Source organism: Melitaea cinxia, chromosome 4 (assembly GCF_905220565.1).
Source record: "Melitaea cinxia chromosome 4, ilMelCinx1.1, whole genome shotgun sequence".
Taxonomy (NCBI): domain Eukaryota; kingdom Metazoa; phylum Arthropoda; class Insecta; order Lepidoptera; family Nymphalidae; genus Melitaea; species Melitaea cinxia.
The window spans coordinates 3,797,267-3,823,196 of NC_059397.1; the positions used below are offsets into that span (position 1 = coordinate 3,797,267).

The 25,930-nt window shown below is 32.2% G+C and overlaps 1 protein-coding gene across 1 annotated transcript in view; it reads left to right on the top strand.

Moving 5' to 3' along the window:
• The window catches only part of LOC123670143 (nephrin-like), a 262,031-nt gene that overhangs the window by 191,919 nt on the left and 44,182 nt on the right, over positions 1–25,930 (top strand). The window contains exons 5-6 of the mRNA XM_045603647.1: positions 17,580–17,690; positions 18,914–19,126. Coding sequence (XP_045459603.1) covers positions 17,580–17,690; positions 18,914–19,126 — 324 coding nt within the window. The remainder of the gene's footprint in view (positions 1–17,579; positions 17,691–18,913; positions 19,127–25,930) is intronic.

Consider the following 25,930-nt stretch of genomic DNA (forward strand, 5'->3'; position numbering starts at 1 on the left):
TCCTCCTAAAATATTCAGCGGAAAGCTTAAAATGATTTTGTAGTTTTATTAAAAAATCTTTTTGTATTTGAAAATATGTATTAATCTAAGATATTGTTTTTTTTTTACAGCTTATTCTCAAATAGTTTCTCTTAATGCGTCTTATTACCTTCGAAAATATATTACATAAATAGCATTATTGATCTATTTCAAAAACACAAACGCTTATAATCAATTTTCAACAAATTGTTATGTTATGACTAGCTACTCGCATTAATATTAGCATATTTCAATTAAACCAGAGAGTAATCTATGTTGACTGAATTAATTATGATTAATTAGTAAACATTGATTGATCATATAACTTGTAACAACCTTTGGTTCGTGTTTAAAGATCTAACACAATCATTACAAACGAATACAAAGTAGATGAATTACTAAACGCATCTGAAATCATTTGGTTAATTACGTAATCAACTTTAGTATACCACAGTCAGTATATTGTAGTAGTTAAAATTAATAATCATGAATGTACAAGCCTGAGTTGAGTTTAAAAGAAAAAATAAAAAATAAACAAAACTTGCTTAATCAAAGAACAACGACAAAGTTAGAAACAAACATAAGGTTAAATGAATAAAAAAATATACAAGTCGAACAAAAACAAGTTCGAAACACAAGGGAACTGAGTCGTCGTACGGGATAATCACGATAAAAACAGACATAGCAATAAACCTGACCCTCCTTTATCCTAGTATCAACACGAAAAGTTTAAGGGGACTCAACTGAACCGATGATGATTTAACTTCGATCCGAAGACGTAAAAATTAAATTGGACTTTTAGATTAAAATTTTATTATATGGAAGAAATTGGATGAAATTTTTAAATGTAACGTTAATAAATAAGGATGCATTTTGGATAGTTTACGTCGTGGAAAATGAAAATAAAAAGTAATAATGTTTTGTCGCAAAGGACAAAATACTCTTCGAACTGCTCTGCTCTTAATCAATTTTAAAAGATTATATTCAACTAAAACTCATTAAAAAAAAAAAAACTTTCAACGTATGTATATGTACGTATGTATATGTACGTATGTATATGTACGTAAGTATAATAATGTATGTTTGTAGGGTTTGGATGACAATCTATTTTTAGCTATGTGACGTCAAAAATATCTCATCTATGTCATCATCAAAAAAAATCGAAATCCAACATGGCGTCGATACCCAAAATGGCGGATTAGTTATTTTTAATGCACTCCCATAATATCGGTAGGTACCAAATTAGAGGCATGCTGAAAGTTACTCGAAAAACTTGTAAAGGAGGCGGACTAAGTTTTCATGCGTTCCTACAATATGAGTATCAAATGAAAGGGCTTGCAGAAAGTAGCTTGAGATCTAACAACTGCTTTTCGAGCTATATCTAATAATGCGTTTTTACTTGACGCTTTTTTCGTCGACCTACGTTGTATTATACCGCATAACTTTCTATCGGATGTACCGATTTTGATAATTCTTTTTTTCTTGGAAAGTAGATATCCCTAGCTTAGTATCATGATAAGGAAACCAGGATCTAATGATGGGATCTCAGAGAAATCGAGGGAAATTCTCGAAAATCCGCAATAAGTTTTTACTGGGTGTACCGATTTTGATAATTTTTAATTTAATCGAAAGCTGATGTTTGTCATGTGGTCACATATAAATTTTATTGAGATCTGATAACTACTTTTTGAGTAATCTTTGATAACGCGTAGTTACTTGACCATTTTTTCGTCGATCTACGTTGTATCACTCGTCGATGTTATTGAAGTCGGTTTTTTTTTCGTTTGCGAGCAAACACAATTATTTAATAAGAAAACTATGTACTTAAAGTGACACACAAAATACAAATAAACAAACTCTTAACCTTTTTAATTATTCATTACACAATTAAGAAAATACAAGATTTAAATTTCGCATTAAATAGTGCTTAATTCATCACAAAAACAAGACTATGTATTTTTTGCTGAATAAAATTTCATTAAACAACTTAGCTACAACAATTTAAAGTAAAATTTCCTCTGTCAAAGGGAAGTATTTGCCATATTTAATTAAGAATTTAACGTTTTTCACCTTAAAAATAATAATGAACGAAGATATTTCTGGTATCCAAGCGACAAAGATAAAATCCAAGGCTCACGTGAGTAACGCGATAACGTTAAAACTTCCAACGGCTTTATCCCCACATCGACACGAAATTCCAAGGTAGTAATGCGGGGCGTATGGCGAAACGTAAAAAAGAAAGTCAACATTGAGCATGACAAGGTGCTTTTGACTTTAATTTGTTTTATTTAATTACTCCCCGAAGTTTAATTTGACTATCGATTAGCAAAATTAAAGTGATTCGAGAAAAACCTTAATGAATATGAGTTTTTAATAAAGTGTATCAACCAATAAATGTAGTTTTAAAACTTCCTTGAATATTTTTTTGCCATTCCACATAATCAAACAATGATTTTCCCATCCGCGTACTCTTTACGCAGTCTATTTGTATATTACAGAAGTATTTTCAGTCTCTATATCATGACGGTATGTAAATGATATCAAAAATATCATCAACTCAAGTGTTTACACTGCGCCGCGCTGCGGAAAAACATACTAGCGTACATTTAACTTAAATCTGTAACAGCCTTGGATATTTTATGGGAATAAAGGTGGTGTTGCGTAAACGTTTTGATTGAAGCTGCTAATTTCGGTTAGGGGATTACGTGTGATATTTATTAGAAGGGGTTCGGAGCACAAAGTTTGAATATTTCGAAGTTCTGAATTACGTGATGAATAATTTCTAAATCTTTATTTAGAGAATAACGTTCTGAAGACGTGAGAATGGGTTTATTTGATTTAAGTTTTTGTAAGTAGTTTCGATTTTTTAAATCTTATTACGTATGCTACGACGACCGCTCTGGTAGGATGGTGCGTGACCCGTGTCCGCGGCGGCTAAACACCGATGGTCGATTCCGACTCGGAGTGAATATTTGTGTTTATGCCAATATTTATTTGCGGCTTGGTTTTAAGTCCTTGTGGATCTCCCCACCTTGCATCGGAGAGAACGTTGAGCTATCGGTCCCGGTCGTTATAAGCTACACTTGATAGCAATTGTTACTCATAATATATCCGCCAGAGAATACATCCGTTAACCGGCATTGGAGCAGCGTAGTGGATTAAGCTCTGATCTTCCTCCTATATGGGGAAAGAGACTTATGCCCAGCAACATCTGTTGAAGCGAACGACATATGCTACGTATGTTTATTTATAACCTTAAAACTATTGAAAGTATAATTATGGGTGTTAGACATAGTTGCAAACATCTATTTGTGAATAGAAAAGTACAAGAAAAATAAAATAAAGACACAAATAAACTCGAGTAAGCATTTTTTTTTTAAATAAAGAATACATATTTTCCGAGTATCTTGTAAAAGAGAAAGTAGCACCGCTTAATGACAAAAATACAAACGATAATTGGGAAAGATAATAATCAAATTACTTTAACAAAACTCTTTGTCCGCTTGTAAGGTTTGCCGTAATCACGGAAGGACGAAATATAAATTACAGAGCGTTAGGTCGAGGGTAAAGTATTTACACAAGCTACCCGACCTGGCTCTACGCTCGCGCTTTGCTAGCGCACTATTTTGCTGTATTAATTAATTTTGAAAATTTTCAGGTGAACTGTATGATTAGTATTAGTTTTTAATTGTAATTTTAACGTGTCTTAGTAAGTGAATTCTGATTCTTATGGGAAATAAAGTTCTTTAAACAAAAACTAATGATTATTATTACTAACTTAAAGATAAAAAAATGTTTATATCACATTACTTGTACATTTAGTAACGCTTATTAGTTAAAAGTGCCGGTTTAAATGTTAACTCTGCGATTGCATTCATCGGAATCCATTTACAGCTGTTCGTTGGAGTTCCGTTCTCCGTCTATTTCCATCCTATCAAGTCATAAGTAACAATTACTAGAGAATAATTTATATAATGAAATTTTTTTCATTTCTTTACAAAATGTTACACCATCATAACAACCGCTCTGGTGTAATGATGGGTGTGCCACGTACGCGTCAAAACACCCACGGTTTTGCAAGTTCAATTCCCGTTCGGGAGGCGTTATTGGTATTTAAACAAATATTTCTTTCCAGTTTGGAAGTCTGTTCTTGTGGGTTTCCCCACCAAACCACGGAGTATGTTAAGCTGTCGGTCCCAGATGTTTTCAAATAAACCTGAGAGTGATCGTTACTCATAGTAGGGAATATATCAGCCAACCCGCCGTAGAGCAGCGTGGAGGATTAAGCTGTGATACTTCTCCTATATGGGGAAAGGGACATATGCCCAGCAGTGGGATATAAAAGGCTGAATCGTAGCACCATCACAATGTTGCAAGTAATTAAGTCAGTATTATACCCATTTTTAGATTAAAAACAAAAATAAAAACAATTCATTTAGAAACGAATGTTTTCTTTTCAAAATTAAATAACCTTATACTTTATAATATCTATAATTAAAATTTTTGTCTCCATCATTCAACAGTTATATCTGATTTGCTGAACAGAGACAAGGCATATTTATAACCTCTGAATAATGATATTAGGCGTTTATATCAAACTTGTTTGACGTTTATTACCTAATAAAGCATTAACAGAAATTTATAGGATATAGTTCATTATCCTTATTATCACAATGACGAAATATCTGTGTAATAATTTGTTTATGACATTACATCAAAACGTTGTCTACAATATAAGCCAGTACCCACAACCTCCATCACATATATTATACGCTAAGGTTAAGATGTCTGCTTCCCTTTTCAGAAAAAACCTCACAATTACTTCACATAAATTATATATAATTTTATAGATAATTACTTGTTCTACCGGCATCCTCAGATAAAAAAATATTATTGGTTTGTTTTTGTAAATTAATTAATTATTAAAATTATATATAGGACTGCTTTAATTTTGAAACAACGTCAACATGATTGACGGTCGGTAAATTTTTATTTACTTCGTTCGAATTATTGACACGGGTATTACTAGTTTATATTTAATAAATCTTTCTTCATCACATCCGAATAGAGCCTATGGAAAAATGTTAAAAAATGTTCTTGTTCTATTAATGTTCTCTTAATGTCACGTAACATATAGTCAAATTAAACTTTATTTGAGAGAATTCTATATTTTTTAAATTATAATTCTTTGGCGCGTTAGGTAAAAATTATCAGCCTAAATTTCTACAATGCGCACGTACACCATCACAAAAAATACGTCGCCCTGAAGTTAGCTAGTCAAAGAAGAAGTAGCTAGCAACGTGAAGTTAGGTAGCCAATGAAGCATAACTTATTACGTGCGTACATAAGTATAGACACGTTTTTTTTTTTCAAAGGAAGCTAAAGTAAGTCTATTAATTTTAAGTCTTCACGCAATTCAAGTTTCATACGAGGAATATTTAAGCGCTACGAGTTTAACGTTTAATCTGAAGTTTTCGTTAACGAATTTCAGTTTTAGTAAAACATATCCACTACACAAATCCTGTTATTTCGTAAGTATTTAACAGCACGTCTAAGTTTTTTTAGCTGTTAAATACCTGGTAATTGAACTTAACGTGGTACTGCGAACAGGATCAACGAAAATTATGAGATAGGTGCGTAAAAAATATTTCTGTAACGCACCAGCTTTAGTTATTTTAAAATCGTTAAAGTTTGTAATAAAAATTGAGAGTTAAATTCCATTTGCGGTCAATTGAAAATATATTTCACATATGAAAATCACCATCGATGTCGATAAATATCGATGAAATGCATAAAATATTCAAAGTCGTTAATCATATTATACGATATCTTTTTGACTTAGTTCCATTGCCAAGTCTTAAAATTTTAAAATTAAGGCAAATATTTGTAATGTTGCCAAAGTTTTGAACTCGTAACGTGATTTGCTCTTTCTTGTGTGTATACTTCATATTCGAAGTTTGTAATATATCATGTTTTGCTGGCACCTGCAACGCTATTTCGGTACTGACAAGAAATCGTTATTGAGGTCACTGCTTAAAGATTTCAAACCCAGTCTTTGATATAATGGAAATTTCATTCAGACTTTTAAGTACTTATTTTTATAGACCGTTTTATTGCATTTCTTTTTTGCTTTAGATTGCTGATTTTTTTGCTGTTGATCGAAAAGCTTATCGTCATAAAACATCAAGCTACGGGTCGTTTTATCGAATAAATACCGACGCTTGTATCAATTAACTCTTAATTTTTCTTAATTATTATTAATTGTTAAAATTGACTTTCAAATAATGATAGAATTAGATATTTGGATCATACAGGATTATAGATAAATTAATTACAATATAACGTAGGGTCATATAATGTTTAATGTATGGGAAAAGATCTTCTGAACAAAATATTGATGTTAAGACCCTACCGAGCACTATCTTTAGTCACTGCTAGAGATTTATTATGTGGATAAAGTCGAGTCAGGGTATTTCGTCTATCATAAGCCTTTTTTATGGAAATTGCTAGTAATCGATCTGATGGGTCACCTTACAAGTAAGCCAGCCGTTCATGAACACTTATACGTCTGAAAGGTCACATGCGACACTGAATAATGGGATTTAATTACTGCACGCTTACTCGTTAGGAAACACTTAATAAACTAGCCGACATGTGTGGGTTTACCTGCGTTAGCCTTAACGGTGCTCACTCTATTTGATTGTAATTTTATCATATTGTCACACGATCCAGTATGTAACATCCCACTGCTGGGCATGGGCCTCTTATCCACCACGCTACTCTACATCGGGTTAACGAATATATTCCTTAATATGAATAATGTTCGCTATCAGATATTGTAATAACTACCGGGATTGACAGCTTAACGAGCTCTCAGAGGCAAGGCGGGAAGACCCACGACAACAAACAACCAACCTGGTAATATTTGTATTTGTATAAACACAACTATCCACTCTAAACGGGAATCGAACCACTAAACCAGAGCGGTCGATTGCGTTACTGTGGCAATAAGTGCCGAATATATTCGTAGTGCCAAACAGACAGACTTTGTTTTATTGTGAATTTTAAAACAGTGGCAGTCAATGTTAAAATAATAATAATAATTAAAAAAAAATATTTGATCTAATTCGCACACCGTGTGCAGTTTGACCCAACTTGAAAAATAGGCTATATTTTTTTCGATATAAATAATTATTATATTTACAAAAAAGGTGGTACGATGTTCGCCGTTATTCGCTTCTATTGTTCTCTTAACGACTCTTATATAATTCGGTCGGATTCAAGTTTATCATATGTGCATATGATTACTTCATTATTTAAATTAGCAATAACAAAGTTCATGAATATACTATTAAAATAATTTAGCCAATGAAATCTAATTTGGCTGTATAAACGGATTCAAATGGCCCGTTTGCCGGCCTTAGAATGAGTGCAAATGGTACAGAAAGGCGCTGAAAATTACAACAATCATTATCACTAAAACAAATTAAAATCTAAAACTGATTAGCGATGATGTAAATGTGTTCCAGGACAGAGTTAATGTTTAATTCATTTATACACTAGCGACCCGACCCAGCTTCGTACGGTTGCAAATCTAAAATCTAAACTAACTGTGTTCCTCTACTATATTATGCATGTATTTTACATATAAACCATCCTGGGGAACCACTCTATTTACTAAAGAAAACCGCATCAAAATCATTTGCGTAATTTTAAAGATCTAAGCATAATGACAGCAGGAAGCGACTTTGTTTTATACTATGTAATGATATACTGTCGTAGTTGTAAAAATATCGAAGCTCTTTTGTGTCTTCGTTTTATTTTTAAATAATATAACTTAGTTTTCAACAAACCCAATGAGCTAAGATTTCGTTGTCTCGTCTTTTGTTTCTGAAATGATTTGTCTTATTATTTTTATAATTTGAGCGTATTCCTCAAATTTTCAAAAAAGTCTTATAATAAACCTAGGGATTATTTTATTATAGTTAGGCATAATCTTCAAAAAAGTACAAACTGATACAACTACTCAAAAGCAGAACCTTCTTTTCAGGGTCTTGACGCATTTGTATTAAAATTTAAATGTCTATCTGGAATACACGAGTATAATATTATTTTTGTTTAAATAGGATAGCTTTTTAATGCCAGATGAATAAATACGAGGTCAAGGTTTGAGTGAACTCACCTAGAAAATTAATACAGTTAGAATTACCGACGAACATTATAAGAGACACGATTATGATCTTAACTAACATTACTAAGATCTCTCGAGAATTAACTGTTCTTTAGATAACTTCTATGTTTTTCTTTATTTGTTTCAATACAAAGTTGCTTCAAAATACGCTTAATTACTTCTTGTCGCTGTTGTCTTGTCTTCTTGTTGAAATCGACGAGTCCAAGTGTCTTGATCGTCATGATATTCATGATAAGAATTAATACTGATTAATATGTGATTTTTGTTTTTCTCGTACTTCAGAACATGTGACATAATTTCATTTATATATTCGACGAAATTGAGATTGTTAAACACTTTTAATGTATCTGTTTATTACTATATAATTGTGAACTAGCAATAGTATAAATGAATTTTATAATCCAAATTATTGCATAACTAGCTGGTTCCGTACTTTATCTAAAGAAAGTAATGAAACCGCCGTAATTCTAAAAATAACCTGCAATGTATAAAAAGAAATTCTGGTATTATTATATCAGAATAGCGAAGCAGCAAGAAATGTCATAAAATAAAGTATTTCTTTTAAATAAAAGAAGGAGACTATCCAGTTCCACTTATTAATTTTACGGTTATAATGCATATATGTTCGTTAAAAAATAACAACTGAAATAAAAAAAATATTTTGAATTATACCTTAGAAAAATATGGATACAATACAAATTTACCGTATTGTTAGTTGTTTTTCTAGGAAAGCACGTTTCCATAATTATGTTTGTGACACGTGAGCTCGTGATCCCCTTTCATTGTGTCCGATAATGAAGGTGCCTCTATAAAAGGCCATACCTATCTCTAGAGCCACTTCCATTTTATATAGCGTTGATTACGTACACTATGACAATATAAATTAGGTCGTAGGGCTTTTACGAATTTGACGTAGTTGTGCTAATCTTAACAATAAAAAAAGTAATAATTTAAAATAAATCCTTGCGTCTCACTTTGATTTGGTGATATTTTTGATACCTTTATCAAATAAAAAAAAACATGTGTTATTAATTTAAGGCATTGTTTTATTACGAGTACGATAGATATTAGCGTCTGTTAAATAACTTACAAATGTTCCCTTACTACGAATAAGTTATAGGTTATAAAAGTCACGCTATGACTTGACAAGAGTAGATATAATTGTATCAAATTTTATGATACAGAATATCAATACGTCCCAAACCGCGTGGGTTGTTTTAGACTCATCCCTTTAACTATCATATCTATTACAGAAACTTCAGTTCGTAAGTTCCGGATTATGCCTAACTAGGCTATACCCTTTAATTAGGCTGAAAGAACTTCGAGAAAAAAGCCGACAGGAGGATCCACTTGGGCTGAGCGGTATTTGGCAAGCTTCGCTGAGTCTTCACTTCGACGATTCCACAATGCTTGCAGAAAAAAATCTTTAAAGAATGCGTCCCGCCTGTTTCGACCAAATCAAGGCCAAGTACACTGACGAAGGTACTAGTCCACTATGCTTGGATTCTGATGTAGGGACTAGTCAACTAGGCTATGCTTGGAATCTCTCTCAAAGATAAGATCGGAAATGAGACCATTACAACAAAAGTAGGGCCTGTAGAATAAGCAAGTTGAAGTGACAGTTTGCTGGTCACCGCTGTCGCAGGGCCGATAAACGTTGAAGCAAACGTGTACTTTACGGTGGGAGCTGGATGAAGACAGAGGAGAGCTGGGATGTTTGGCGCGAACTTGGTCCTATGTCCTATCCTGTCCTATGTCCAGCAGTGAACTGCGATAGGGTAAAGGGAGCAAGCATAACTATTATATTGATTTTTATTGTTACTAAAAAAACATGTAAACACAATTTTAACATATAAACTTACCTTACGTATTTTATTTTGTAATAGTCATTTTGAGCAATGTACAATTCACGAACATGTTAACTAAAATTGAGATATCAATTACTGATTGCTCGCAAACTATCAAACACCTTTTAATTTTATTATTAAATAATTGGATATTTAGTTGTTCGAATTGCAATTTGACATAAAGTATTGCTTTAAAAATCATTTTGTCAATAAAATTGTATAATATAAAAATAACAAAAATATATTTAAAGTATATTTCATAAAACGTTATGTGGTAGCACATAAAAATACAGTGGAATTGAGAACCTCCCCTTTTTTGAAGTGAGTTGATAAAGTAACTGCTAAATCGTTAAATCTTGACAAAAGGAAAAATAAAGAATTTGTGTAAAGAGATATGCATAATACGCGAAACAATCTGCTAGCGGTAGTTCATATCCTCTTATGAGGAAAAACGTACCCAACGCTGTATCGCGGAAGCCATGAAGCCTACTTATACAAAGTAAGTGGGATTCGCAAGTAAATGAAGGAAAACGATGAGCAAATACTACAGGATGACAAATCGACCTTGAGAATGTAGGAATTCGAATCATTTAGTACAGATTGCTTGCTTTTTTATTTTGTCTCTATTAATATTTAGTACAATTTCGACAACTCATTGGCGTTGCGGTGCAACAGCACTGGTTAATGGCTATATAGTTTAATATATCATTACATAGTATAGAACAAAGTCACTTCCCGCTGTCTGTATGCTTAGATTTTTAAAACTACGCAACGGATTTTAATGCGGTTTTCTTTAGTAAATAGACTAATTCCAGAGGAAGGTTTATATGTATAATACGTGCATAATATAGTAGAGGAACACTTATAGTTTTAGGGGTTTCTAATGTGATGTCGTAAATAAACACATTTTTTGCGCTTACATTTCAAATGTTTATTTGATTATATATTTTATATTTAGTATCAGCATTGCAACTGTTCAAATCTCGGCGGATCGCTAGTTATTAACAAATTAATTAATAATAATATATTTATAATTATGTCTACCAAATTTATGACTACCAAATTTTATCAAAATATGAGTACATAATACCGTGTATTATTTATCAGTAACTGTACTGGAAATTTAAGTTTACGGAAAAAACTCCCGTCTCGTGTCAGGGAAACAGCCTTAAGAGTGGGAACCGCTGCGGAAGAAGTTGAAACGACTGAACAGTTTGTACCATTGTAGTGCATGTTATTGCTTCCACTGGTGACAAGAGGGCTGGTGCATTTTTTGCCCAAAGAACCGGCATAGCGATTCAACGGGGAAATGCTGCCAGCATTCTTGGCACGATTCCACGCGGACATTTGATTTATACCATAACTATCTGTAAATATTTAATTCTTAAGGTGTGAATTGTTAATATGTATAATATTGTAAAATTTCGAAATAAATATTAATTATATTTATTTTACTTTTAAATTTATAAATACTGCTACTATTCAAGTTAATTTGTCGTCACTTAGCAATTAACTTTATAATATTCCATTATATTTTGATCTGGTTTATTTTATATTTGTAAGAATTACCTCAAAGAGTCTCAATCTGATTTTAAATACTCCTAAATAATTCAAGACAGGATTAAAGCCTATTATATAACAAAAAATAAATACATCTTTGTATATATTAACATCGAATTTACTTATTTATATATGACGGGCATCCCGTCCTGGCTTTGCACGGGTATTTAAGAAAAATTTCAAAAAATATTTTTGTTTTCCTATTTTTTTTTTTTGGAATTATAATATAGTCTATGTCACTCGCGGATAGTGTAGCTTCCCAACAGTGAAGGAATTTTTTAAATTTAGAGCCTATTCAATATAAACAAACAAACAATCAAATATTTCCTCTTTATAAAATTATTATAGATTTAAATTATATACGAGTACGATTTAAATATAATATCTTATAACATTCAAACACACACGGTCACCTGCTCCCATGGTAGGCAACTTAATGCTTGTGATACAGATAACAGCCGACCGTAATAACTTTTTTTTGATAAATATGCATACAAATAATATCTACATATATAAATAAATACAACCATTACACTCAGGCGGGAATCGAAACCGAAACCCGCGGAACAAAAAGCAGGTCAACTACATCTAGTCGGGTTTAGTTAATTATTTTTAAATAACGTAGGTATATTAATTTGTTTACGAAAATTTTGCTTTATTTATACGATAACTTATTTTAATGATTAGAATTAGTCTTGAAAAGCGTTGGTGTGCTAATTTAACTTCGTATCGTAGCTTTTGTAGCAATAAATAACTTCTAAACAAATTTAGTATTATTAATATACATACATATAAAAAAATCAAATTTCTTTCTTACAGTTCATTTTGGTTAATTGAATAAATGTACCACTGACATAATTATCAAATTATCTTACATAAGAAATATATTATCTGTAAAACAATACTCTGTTACCTTCAGTTTGTTAAAAAGAAATTATTATTTTAACAATACGACATCCTAATTTTACAGCTAATTTCATAATAGAATTTCCAATTTAGTATCGTATTTATGTATGCAAGAATATTATTATAACTTTATCCAGCATTTTTAATTGTCAGTAAATAAATCAGTTTATAGTATAACAGCACTTACTGTATCGATATGAATAGTAAGTTATATTTATATTTTGATCTTCATCATTATTACAGCCTATACAGTCCACTGCTGGACATAGGCCTCCACAAGTTGACGCCAAAAATAACGTGAACTCATGTGTTTTGCCCATAGTCACCACGCTGGGCAGGCGGGTTGGTGACCGCAGGGCTGGCTTTGTCGCACCGAAGACGCTGCTGCCCGTCTTCGGCCTGTGTATTTCAAAGCCAGCAGTTGGATGGTTATCCCGCCATCGGTCGGCTTCTTAAGTTCCTAGGTGGTTGTGGAACCTTGTTATCCCTTAGTCGCCTCTTACGACCCCCACAGGAAGAGAGGGGGTGGCTAAATTCTTTAGTGCCGTAGCCACACAGCACATTTAATTTTTTATTTTGATCTTAGAGTTTCATTATTTTGACTAATACTTGATTTATTTTGTAAAATATTTTTTTTTTGAATAACGGTCGTTGTTTTCATGTAGTCAAGTCCAGTCGCGTAACAATAAACTTCTTCTTTAAGGTTACTCCAACAAAAAAGTACGTAGTAGGTTTCATGAACGTGGAAGCCACAAAATTGGTCCCAGACAGCTTATCCACCTAATTGGGTACATTTAAATGAATAATGCACGGGAACTTACGTGATAGCACAGGACAGTCATCGTTTTATTACCAATGAAAGTGTTTGAGTTTCTTTGATACCTCTTTATATCTATTATACCAATACCAATCATCAGTTAAATTATATGCAAATACTTCAAAATGTTCATAATGTTCTGTTCAATATTCCGGTTTAGAAATTTCAAACTCGACTAATTTTGAATTTGTACATTCATCTTTCATTTAAATAAAATGGAGGTATTAGAAACTTAAGTTATCACTGTTCAATAAGTAGTATAACCACAAAAACCAATAGGAAATTTAAATATTATTATTTGTGTGAATGCATAACACAATCGGGTCGGGAAAAAATCTTTTCGTATCTTTAACCGACTTCAAAAAAGAAGGGAGGTTACTTGGTACCGTGATATGGAAACCAGGATCTGATGATGGGATCCCAAAGAAATCGATGGGAACCCTCGAGAATCGTAGTGACGACTTGTGCGTTTGTTAATTTTTTTTGTCTACTTACGTTGTATTATTTGTCGATGTAATTGAAGTCGTTTTTTTTTCGTTTGTTAGCAAACACAATTATTTAGTAAGTAGCAATACAATCTTTGTGGTTGTATTGTTTGTATCTTGCTGGTTTTGATACCATAAAAAAATTATATTTTAAGAATTAAATTAAAAAGTAAAAAACAGTTTCCCACCACTTTTAATTTTGTTTTCTGCCTGCCAAAATGGGCGAATCAAACGAAGAAATTCGTAACATTTTAAAGTTTTTTCATTTTTAATTTGGACCTAATGCAATATCAGTAAGAGGAGCACAACAAAGTAACAAAACTGGCTTAACCTTTTATGCTTAAACACTGTTATTTTTAAAATATTTATTTATATTCGCAGGAAAAATTCATCGTAGAAAAAGGAATAATTTGCTTAAACCAATTCAAATTTAGCTGAGTTATTTTTAGCATATTATACCTACTTTTAATACCAAAGCAATATTTATAATAAGTAGATAATGATACTGCGTCGTCAAATTTTGTAAATTGCCTTATATCTCTCTCTTAATAAAAGATTATAAGACGTGTAGGAGTGGTGATGAAAAAAAGAAAATTCGCGAAGCAAAAGCTGATTTTTTCCCTATGATTTTTTTTATAACAGCTTTTATGAAATTTTCCTCAGGATATTATTAGGCGTTAAGTAATGAAACAGGTGTCGATTTCCATAAAGTAAATTCGTTTCAGAAGCTTGACTTTTTATATAAAACAAAATAAAGTTTAAATTTTAAATTAGACTTACGATGTTATCAGTTACTAAAAGTTTGTTTTATTGAATTGCTGGACATTTTTTTTTTATAATGTAGAAATGTCAATCATTACATAGTATAAAACAAAGTCGCTTCTTGCTGTTTGTTGTATGCTTAGATCTTTAAAACTACGCAACTGATTATGATGCGATTTTCTTAAGTAAATGGAGTGATTCCAAAGGAAGGTTTATATGTATAATACATGCATAATATAGTAGAGGTACACTGATAGTTTTTGCAACCGTGTGAGGCCGGGGCGGTAGCTAATAAATAAAAATAATAATCACATGATTTTATTTTTAATTTTTTTAAATGTGTGTTACATCAGTACTTGTTACAAGATGGACCGATATCGATGATTCTTTTTTTAATCGAAAGGTGGTGGGTTTTATGTAGTTTCATTTAAATTTAATTGGAATCTAACTAGTGCTTATCAAGCTATATCTAAAAATGCGTATTTGCTTGACTATTTTTTTCGTCGTCTACGTTGTATTACACCGCATAACTTTTCACTGGGTACACCGATTTTGATTATTCTTGTTTTAACCGAAAGCTGATGCTTGCTTTGTAGTCCCTTTTAAATTTGATCAAGATATAATGAGCAATCTTTGGTGAAACGTATTTATGTGATGGCATTACGACAACGACGCGTACGCACACGTTTATAGTTGAGTTTAAATTTTAAAAAAAAAGTATACACGAAAATACATGTGATTGCAGTCTCGTGGAAAAGGCAGCACCAAGCACCATCCAAGACGCGTCGCTAGTTTTAGCAGTAATGTATTCTATCTCGTTCTCTCCTATACATTTATGTATTTGTTTCTTTATCGTAGCACATCAATTATCAAATCACAACAATTCTAAAGAAGTTTGACTTCAAAAATACACATTTACACATAAAGCACGAAACAATAAACGCGTAGCAAGTGTTACGTTCAACTGGTTATTGGTTGGCGGTTATGAAAACGCTCGATGATTGCCCATACCCTGAGCATCCATATTGAACCTTTTGTTTCGACGTTAAACATCCTCATTTTCTCGGCCATGAACGTCTTTGTTTATCCACAATTTATTGATGTTTGACGATATCATGATTTGATTTTTCTATGACCTTACATTGTAACGATTTGACAATATTTGAACGTCACCGTTTTTCGTGCGTATTATTTACGAAATTTACGTAAATGTTCCGTCCTTATTTTGAAACTTTGTTACTATTTGTATAGTAAATTATACAGTTTATATCATTAAATTTGAAAAGTTAAGTGCCATATTTACAAGATAAATATTTTAGCAGAACTCGCGCAAAAGTACCTTTAAGTCTTACATACAATACGTACACTTTGTCTATAACTTTAACCTTCCTGTAATCACGCGTTGATCTGTTAGTCTGTTAGCATTACTCATTGCTTTTTGGTTTATCACTTTCGCATTTATAATAATCTATACAAATAAATTAAATTGGACTGTCTGTTTGTAATATTGAAATAATTGTTTCTTTCTAAATGCATATGGATGTATAAATCGTACATAAAACAAAATAACATTTTTTACAATTTTTGTCTGTCTGCCTGACTGTTTGTTCCGGCTAATCTCTGAAACGCCTTGACCGATTTTGACGGGACTTTCACTGGTAGATAGGTGATGTAATAAGGAGTAGCTTAGGTTACTTGTATTTTAGAAATTTATTAAATTTAAATTTATTTGAGATCTAAAAATTACTTTTCGAGTTATATCTAATAATGCGTTTTTACTTGACGCTTTCTTCGTCGACCTACGTTGTATTATACTGCATTACTTTTACTGGATGTACCGATTTTGATAATTATTTTTTTGTTGGAAAGGAGATATCGTAGTTGGTACCTAGTTTGGTACCATGATAAGGAAACTGGGATCTGATGATGGGACCCCAGAGAAATCGAGGGAAACCTTTGAAAATCCGCTATAACTTTTTACTGGGTGTACCGATTTTGATAATTTTTAATTTTATCAAAAGCTGATGTTTATCATATGGTCACATTTAAATTTTATCGAGATCTGATAACTACTTTTTGAGTAATCTTTGATAACGCGTAGTTACTTGACTATTTTTTCGTCGATCTACGTTGCATGTCATCGATGTAATTGAAGTCTTTTTTTTCGTTTGCGAGCAAACACAATTATTTTACTCCCAAGTTACTTTTTTCATAGAATTTCATTGACCTATTTAAATTATTTATATACTTTCAAATTACTTCCATTATTATATGAGCCCAAAAGTGGTGGTATCCTTTTCTCAAGTCATGAATTCATTGTTTCAATACAAAATCAACTAACTTATAAAATCAACTATTTAAAAATGCGAATCACGTTACGAAATAACAATCCAAGACGCTTTTGCTTGGAATTTTCTGTTGTTCTCTTTAGAAAATAAGCCGTAATTACCACTCTTAGCGTGAGCAAAACGCTTACAAATTATTCTTTTACCTTAACTAACTTTTCTTCTAGGTCAAGATTGCCAACCGGCTTAATAAATTAAATTGTTTTATTATAAACGTACGTTAGTCTACCGGTTAATTCTATTTTATTTCAAATTATCTACCGCGGTAAATTTTTACTTCTTTCTTTTAAAAGGCTGTTAATTTTGTTTTAAGTTATCTTTGTTGCTTAAGATAAAACGAATTTCAATTTTAATTTCGCTTTATAATTTAAAAATACGTGCTTAAATTTTATCAATTAAATTTTAAACTAAGCCTTAAGTGAACGGTTTGAGAAAGTTTAAATACATTTGTTTGAATATAAGTTTTAAAAATAAAATATACTTAATGTTATGAGTTCCTATTTTTTTTTTTGGTACAGTAAATTCAGGTCACCTTAAATAAGGTTAATTGCACTCGTATTCTTAACGTTTTTAATCATTAAACATAAATTTAAAATATTATAAGCCAATATTCAAATACCATAAGTAACGTTACAATTTCTTTCACAGAGCTGCCGTCAAAGCCGGTGATCTTCGATGAGTTCGGCAAAGAAATAGTTGGCATCGCCGGTCCGTACAACGAGGGGGGTGACTTCAAACTTATTTGCACAGTGAACGGAGGTAAGTAGAAGGGCTTTGTGTTTCCTGTGTCTACAAACATTTCCAGTCCTCTCGTAAACGGATCGATTGAAGCGAATAATCGTGTTTGCTAGCAAACGAAAAAAACCGACTTTTCGCAGGTTTCTCTTGATTTCTATGGAATCCCATATTCAGAACCTGGTTTCCTTATCACGGTATCACCTTCGAGATATTTACTTTCGAACAAAAAAAGAATTAAAATCGGTTCATAAACGACGAAGCTATCCGCGAAAACATAAAAAAATATACGCTCGAATTGGGAAAACTCCTCCTTTTTTTAAGTCGGTTAATATATGAGTTTTAGTAGGTATTACCTTTTCAAACGATTAATATAATTACGTCAATCAAATGGATGTCTGCTCGTGTTTCGTTCAGGGTTTTTACTGTTACCATTTCATCCTACATTCAATCGTTTCTGTGGGCTTACAAATTGTACCTTTTGTTTTTACATTTTTGAACAGATAATGGTATTAACTCTGAGCATTTTCGGAAATTGTCTCTTTAATGTTTTGTACAGGTTTAAATAATAAATATATGAAATATAACATCTTCAAAATGCTTTCAAAGGCTTCATTTTTAATGTTTTAATATTACTTATTAGCGGAATTTTCTGTATGTGTTGACAAAGTTGAAGTTTTTTTTCGCCATTTGTTTAAATCTTAATCATTATACAAACAAAGACTTGTTAACTAATTTTAAAAAATAGCGTCTCTTAAATATATGTAGAATATTGAAATTAAAAATATAAAACATCAAATGAATTTGGTCGTTTAAAAGACCGTAAAGTTACACGTTACTGTCACACATGTTTTTACAATACATGTTTTCCATCCCTATGCGAAAAAGTTACTACATCTTGAAATTTATAATAAAAAAAATCGTAATTAAATTAATCATAATCAGCATTATTCTTTGTATTTTCTTTTATATCATTTTATTGTATTGTTGCAAAATATATTAAAGGCTACTCTCCCGGTGACTTTATTCTGCTAAAAATAGCAACGCCGTATCCCGCTACAACGGGTGAGAGACTCAGTATTATTATAAGCAGTAGAGACAACATCTTCTCCCACGGGTGACCGCACATTAACAATACGAGGTATTATTTCTGGCTTTAATAAAAACAAAGTGTGTTACTTAGCGTCGCAAAACCCCAAATTGTCGAAGCGGAGTGTATATCAAAAAGTAACAACGCTTCTTTACAGGTAATCCTACACCAAGAGTACAATGGCTGCAAGGGGATACAGTGCTCGCTACACTAGCTGCGGGTGAATTACAGCCACCAGGGAGCAGCAGGTCGTTGACCCTCGTCGTATCTAACGCTACAAGAGCGCACTTGTCTTCTGTGTACATGTGTACAGCGGATAACACTCTGTTGTCTCCGCCTCAGCGAGCTTCAGTCAAGATTGACTTGTATTGTAAGTTTTACTCATGTTATTTATTATACTAATAACAAAAACATTAAATTTACACACGTAAACACATCTTACAAATATTCTGTTTCAACTTTATATAATATGAAATTCGATAAAAATCGGTTTACATTTTAATAAAAATTAAAATAAAGAATCCACATATTGACTCGTATATAATATCTATATATAATATCTATACTATAGAGTGAAAGGGTTAAAAATTAATCCAATATCTTACGTTCATTATTCTCTCAAAATAGAAAATCGATATATTTATTACAAAAGTAGATATTGACACGATTCACCACTGGATAAAGGTGATATCATCCTATTTTTCCAATACCAGTTAACTGATAAGTATCTTAATATTGACAACATACTATTTTGGTTAAATAATAATATATAATGCCAATTATATTTCTGTTATAATTAATCAAACAGCAACAAATAAAAAGTATTAGGCTAAAGTTCGACATTGCTAGAATATCTTGGTATAAAAATAATCTGTACAATTTTGAGGTTGATCATATAAAATGTCTCATACTCGTATATGTCTGTAAAACTTGGATAAATGATTATTAAAGCGGATGCGACCCTAAATCTGGTGAAAACGCATTAGGCCCTTAATGAATGTATATGGAACGGGAAAGGTGTTTCGGCATCGCTTTAAATGGAAGACCGTTGTTTTTGTCTAGACAAGGGAAACCTTATAAATCAATATATTGAAGGGTGATATATAACATAGAATGAAGTTATTTATAGTGTATTTATTTTATAAATATTTTATTTTTCTATTCGATGCGATATGTTTCATTATTTTTCTTTTATATAAACCTTGTTTTGACAATAACGAACAAAAGAAAATCTACTTTGGAAGAATCGTTTGAAACTTATCTTATATATAAAATTCTCGTGTCACAATGTTAATCACAATACTCCTCCGAAACCGCTGAACCAGTTTTTATGAAATTTTGTGTGCATATCAGGTGGGTCTGAAAATCGACATACATCTAATTTTCATACCTCTAAGTTATAAGGGGGGGATTAAGGGAGGTTAATAATATATATGGCAAAACAACGTTTGCGGGGTCAGCAACGTTTTGTTTTTTTATATAAACAGTAAATTTTCTTAATCTATTTAACTATATCGAATTTAAAAATGCCATTAAAAAAGGTTGAAGTAAAATCCATGTTATCTTGTGAAATAAAATTTTAGACATAATAATCAATCGGCTCATTCTTGGTAAATTCTTCTTCTTAAGCGTAAAATCCTTTGTTAGACAATGGAATGTCTGCGTTATTTTAAGTACTCTCATCATCTATTACATTGTTATGGTTCATTCTTATGATGTTCACCTCAACAAAAATACTTAAGATATATTTTTTGGTTCATTTTATGTTCCTATTGTGGAGGAATTACTTCGTACTTATTCTTTAAAATGTTTTTATGTGCCTTATACATTACAAAAAAAAATAATGATAAATATTTAAAAAAAAATGACAATAATTACTCAAACGAAATTGTTATAATATTAAACGGCTTTACTTAGTAGATACAGCGACATGACCGCAGTTAAAGTTTAAATCAAAATAAATAAATTAATAAATAAATAAATAAATGCATCTCACTCAATGGTCCCCAGTAGGATTTTCTCCTGCGTTGGGGGTCTGGAAACACACAATACACAAGCACAAACGCCCAGACCACGACAAACATCTATATGGCAAATGTCTGTCGTGAGCGAACCCGCAACCGCCAGCGCAACAGCCAATGCTGTGACCACGCCAACGCGTCGTATAAGAAGTCTAGTTAAGCAAGATTAATAGCATGGACAGTTGATATAGCTATTTCATTTCACAACTTATATATATATATAATATCTTAAGCTAGGTTCTGAGCAAAATCTCGGTTAAATTCGGGACGCGTCTCGCGCAAGCTTAATAAGTTACTGTAAGGAATAATAGAAGAGATTTGTTAATTAACTTGAGCGAGTCTTTATTGATAATAAAATCATGACATTCATAACTTTAGCCTTTGTCGTCTCTTATAACGTGTTATGATATTTATGAATGAAGCGTTTTCATAGTTAATTCAAATAATAGGCTAAGGTCGTTCTTCATCACAGACTAATAAAATTAAATGTTTGATATTTTTACATATACTTAAGAGATAAGCAAACAAACGTCCGGCTCACCTGATGGTAAGCGGTTACCGTAGACTGTAGATGCTTGCTTCACAGAAGCATCGCAAACGTGTTGCCAACTACTTCTGACCATCCCTAGCAGTTTTTGGCTACCTTAATTACAAAAGGAATAATGAAATTCTGTAAGGTTGAATTACTTTCCTAGTCGGGTTGCTCCAGATATTGAGCAGAATATTTCCTATTTATCGATAAAAAATGATTTTGTTGTGACGAGTTGACAAGTTTTACTTTTTGAGTAAAAAAGTAAAACTTGTCAACTCTAACTAAGTTTTTGAGTGTGCTGTGTGGCTACGGCACTAAAGAATTTAGCCACCCCCTCTCTTCCCGTGGGTGTCGTAAGAGGCGACTAAGGGATAACAAGGTTCCACAACCACCTTGGAACTTAAGAAGCCGACCGATGGCGGGATAACCATCCAACTGCTGGCTTTGAAATACACAGGCCGAAGACGGGCAGCAGCGTCTTCGGTGCGATAAAGCCAGTACTGCGGTCACCAACCCGCCTGCCCAGCGTGGTGACTATGGGCAAAACACATGAGTTCACGTTATTTTTGGCGTCAACTTGTGGAGGCCTATGTCCAGCAGTGGACTGTATAGGCTGTAATGATGACTTTTTGAGTAATCTACATTACCTTGTGTGCAAACGATGAATAAAACCTCACGATAGGTGAGAGATTTAGTTAGCGCCTGCTACAACTACCTTGTTTTAAACATTCAACACTGTCTCCGCCATACGCTACGTACAACGATAGCAAAGAATCCAAATTGTTACAAAAATATAACAATTTTTATTCATTCTTTACTTAGCCGCTACAATATTTTTTTACGAAAGTTGGTATTTCTAAAATGTAACATTTCAAGTTACACACTTAACACATCATCATCAGTAATTAAAAATAACATTTAAATATGGTTTTATGACTTCAATAACAACCTTTTTTATAGAACGTAGAAGAAAGACCGCTCAAGAGTAAAAAGTTACAAACTTTAGTTCAGTTACTACAAAACCACGTATTTTACTGCATAATTATAGTATTTTCTATAAATTCCATTTTTAGCCCATTTATTTGTTTATCGGCGAGTTGCACGAAGCAAAATTAAAATTTAAGTAGAGAGTCGCTGTTTCTACTAAGTGAAGTAATTTAAGTAGAGATTAAACTAATTTAATCACAAGAATTTCATACAATTCTTGCGATTAAATTAGTTTGATCACTACTTAAATTTTAATTTCTTTTCGTGCAACTCGGCGTATAACAAATAAACAACAAAAACATTCTAATTCCATGAAAAATAATTTTCATTCATCAGTATAGGTTTATATATTACTCGTGTATTTGCGACATTGACGTGGTGAAACCAAAAAAAATCTTTACAAGAATCTAACATAAATAAAAATGTATTTACGTGAAATACGTTCCACTAACGTACCAAATTGGTTTTGCTACCAAATTAAATAAGTTCTTAAATATACATTCACTTCGTGTTTAATGAAATGGTCATTTCGCCCTTGTAAGAGAATTCATAATTCAATTCACTACACTGCTTCAATATAGTTTCACACGTCATAAATTTTTTCCAACTGCATGCACCTTTTCAATATATTTAACTGATGAACGCGATATAAAATTTAAATGACAGCTTTTGAAAAACTCAGATGTCCCGAAACTATGTAACGAGGGCGTGTAAATGCGATTCAGACTTTTTAATACGCTCGTAATATTAATTATATTTAAAAAAAGTAGCTCGCACTTGTAATCGGTGGGAAACGGTGTAAGTTTTAGCTTAAATAATTTTTGTTTATACGCTGTGTAGGTTACACAGATTGTAATACTACTCTTGGTCTGTCCCAAAAAAATAATTAATCTCTAAAATGTTTGTTCACATAATTTCGGAACGATTATTGCACGAAATAAAATAAAATAAAATAAATTGTTGAGTTTGAAGCTTTTAAACGTTTAAATTTGATATTTTTTGAGTTCGATATTGTTTTAATTTAGCTTTCTATAAGACATACACTCACTCACTCACTTCAAGCCCACCGCAGTCCACTGCTGGACATAGGCCTCCCCAAGTTCGCGCCAGACATCCCGGTCTTCCGCAATCCTCATCCAGCCTACACCGGCAATCTTACGTAGATCGTCAAACAAGACATACACGTGTTCCATTAATTCGATCTCGAGGCTATCTAAAAGTGTCAAAATTATTTTCATTTGTAGTTTATCCAGTGGAAGTAATTAGCCTAGTTTTATTTTAGTAGGGTATTACTTAAAATAACTTATAATCCCACTATCAAACACAACTAAAGACAGGCAGATTATTATTAAAGCGAACAGTAGACCGTAGACTACTCAAGCTAATTTATATATATCTAAACTTAAATTTAAATATTTAAGAACATTTTTCTGTTAACAATGTCAGCATAATTAAAGTCTTACAATTCAACCGTCATACACAGCACACTTCCTTAATATAAAGTTTGGAGAATGTATTAAAATTACGACACAGAATACTACCTACGGGGACTCGTTGCATCGTTGTGCCAGCAAAAGAAACCGTATTTAAGTAATCGAATACGGCTGGACTTATTTCGTTCGAGTTTCTCAAGTATACTTGTTTTACTTGAAATTACACAACAGGCATTGCAGGTGCAACTTCTGTACGAGTGTCGAGAAAATTGCAACTGTACAAATGTTTGTTTCTTACAGTCTTTCAGAGAATGGAACTCTTATGGAATACGTTTTTAGTTTGCTTAATAACGTTTTTCTAATATTACTAAGTAATAAATAGTTCTAATGAGTAGTAAACAAATGATAAAATGGTAAACTCACATCTCTGTATAACTTTTCTATTTATCGTATTTTACCAGTAAATTTAGTCTTATTTTGAAGTAAATTTAACTAAAATAGTAACTATGTATTTAATCATTTCTATAGCTAAGACTATGTATGTAGCAGAATATAATATGGCTATTTTATATGACTTCTTCCCTGTTGGTATGTCTGAGCTTGTGGGTCTCCCCAACGTGCCTCGGAGAGCACTTTAAGCCGTAGGTCCTGGATTTTGTCATAAAATACCCATCGTTACTCACTCTAGCCAACCCATAGTAGAGCAGCATAGATTAGTGTATTAAGCGCCAATCCTTCTCCTACACAAAGAAAGAAGCTTGTGCCCAGCAATGGGAAGTTAAAGCTGAATGCATGCATGCATATTATTTATTAATTATATAACGTGATGTAAAAGCTTATAACACTTAAAGACATATAATTTTAGTTTCTGTAACAATATCTTTAAGAAAAGTGTACCTAATTATATTACTGAAAGAAGTTGATATTCTTGTACTATAGTAACCAAGAAATTCATTTTATGAAAATAAAATTATTCATATTTTCTTATGAAACTGTATACGAATAGAGCTATAGAATTCTGTGTTGTATTTACTTTATTAAATTTATGCTAGGCTACAGTGTCATAAAAACTTGAAAAATGTTCGCGATTTGAGTGTATTTTCCCCCTTTGTCTTGTCCCTATTAATAATAGGTTATTTTAGGAAAATGTATATTAGAAACAATTCAAATAAAGGTAATAAAATTCTAGGTTTTAGTGAATGAACTCCTCCGTATCTTATATCTAATAAAAGATCAGAATTCAATTCAATTAGAAGATTCTCGGAATATTTTTCACGCAAATGATCATAAAAATAAGTCTCCTACGACGTGTTTCATACACAAAAAGATAACTAGGTTGTCTGCCACATCTCGCATTCAAGTGGAATAAAACCTTTCAGCAAATATGAGGTTCTCTGGAATATTATGAAGCAATTTTGTATTGAATTTGAACTGAATACGACTTGTATATAAGTTTTGTATCAATGAAGTTTCTTTTATTATTTTCATACTTATTTCAGTGTATTTTAAATTTATTATTGTGGATGGATGTTCACATAAAGTTGTTTAATTTATCGATATAAACTAGCTGTGTCCTGCGATTTCATCTGCGTCAATTTGAGAAAAAGGGTACTAAAATGTTATATAGCCTATAATAGCCTTCCTCGAAAAATGGACTATCTAACACAAAATAATTTTTCAATTCGAACAAGTAGTTCTTGACATTCGTGCATTTGAACAACCAAACGCTTCAACATCAAAATATTAGTATAGATTCTTATATTATATTCATATTCATCATCATCACCATTTCAACCTATTGCAGTCCACTGCTGAACATAGGCCTCGACAAGTTCGCGCCAAAAATGGTACAAACTCATCTGTGTTGCCCATGGTCACCACGCTGGGCAGGCGGGTTGGTGACCGCAGGGCTGGCTTTGTCGCACCGAAGACGCTGCTGCCAGCCAGCAGTTGGATGGTTATCCCACCATCGGTAGGCTTTATAAGATCCAAGGTGGTAGTGGAAATGTGTTATCCCTTAGTCGCCTTTTACGACAACCATGGGAAGAGAGGGGGTGGCTATATTCTTTAATGCCGTAGCCACACAACTAATATCATTATCTCATAATTCATCTTGAATCAAAATATCCATATGATATATGATGATAATGTCATCTGATATATAAAATTCTCGTGTCGCGGTGTTTGTAGTTAAACTCCTC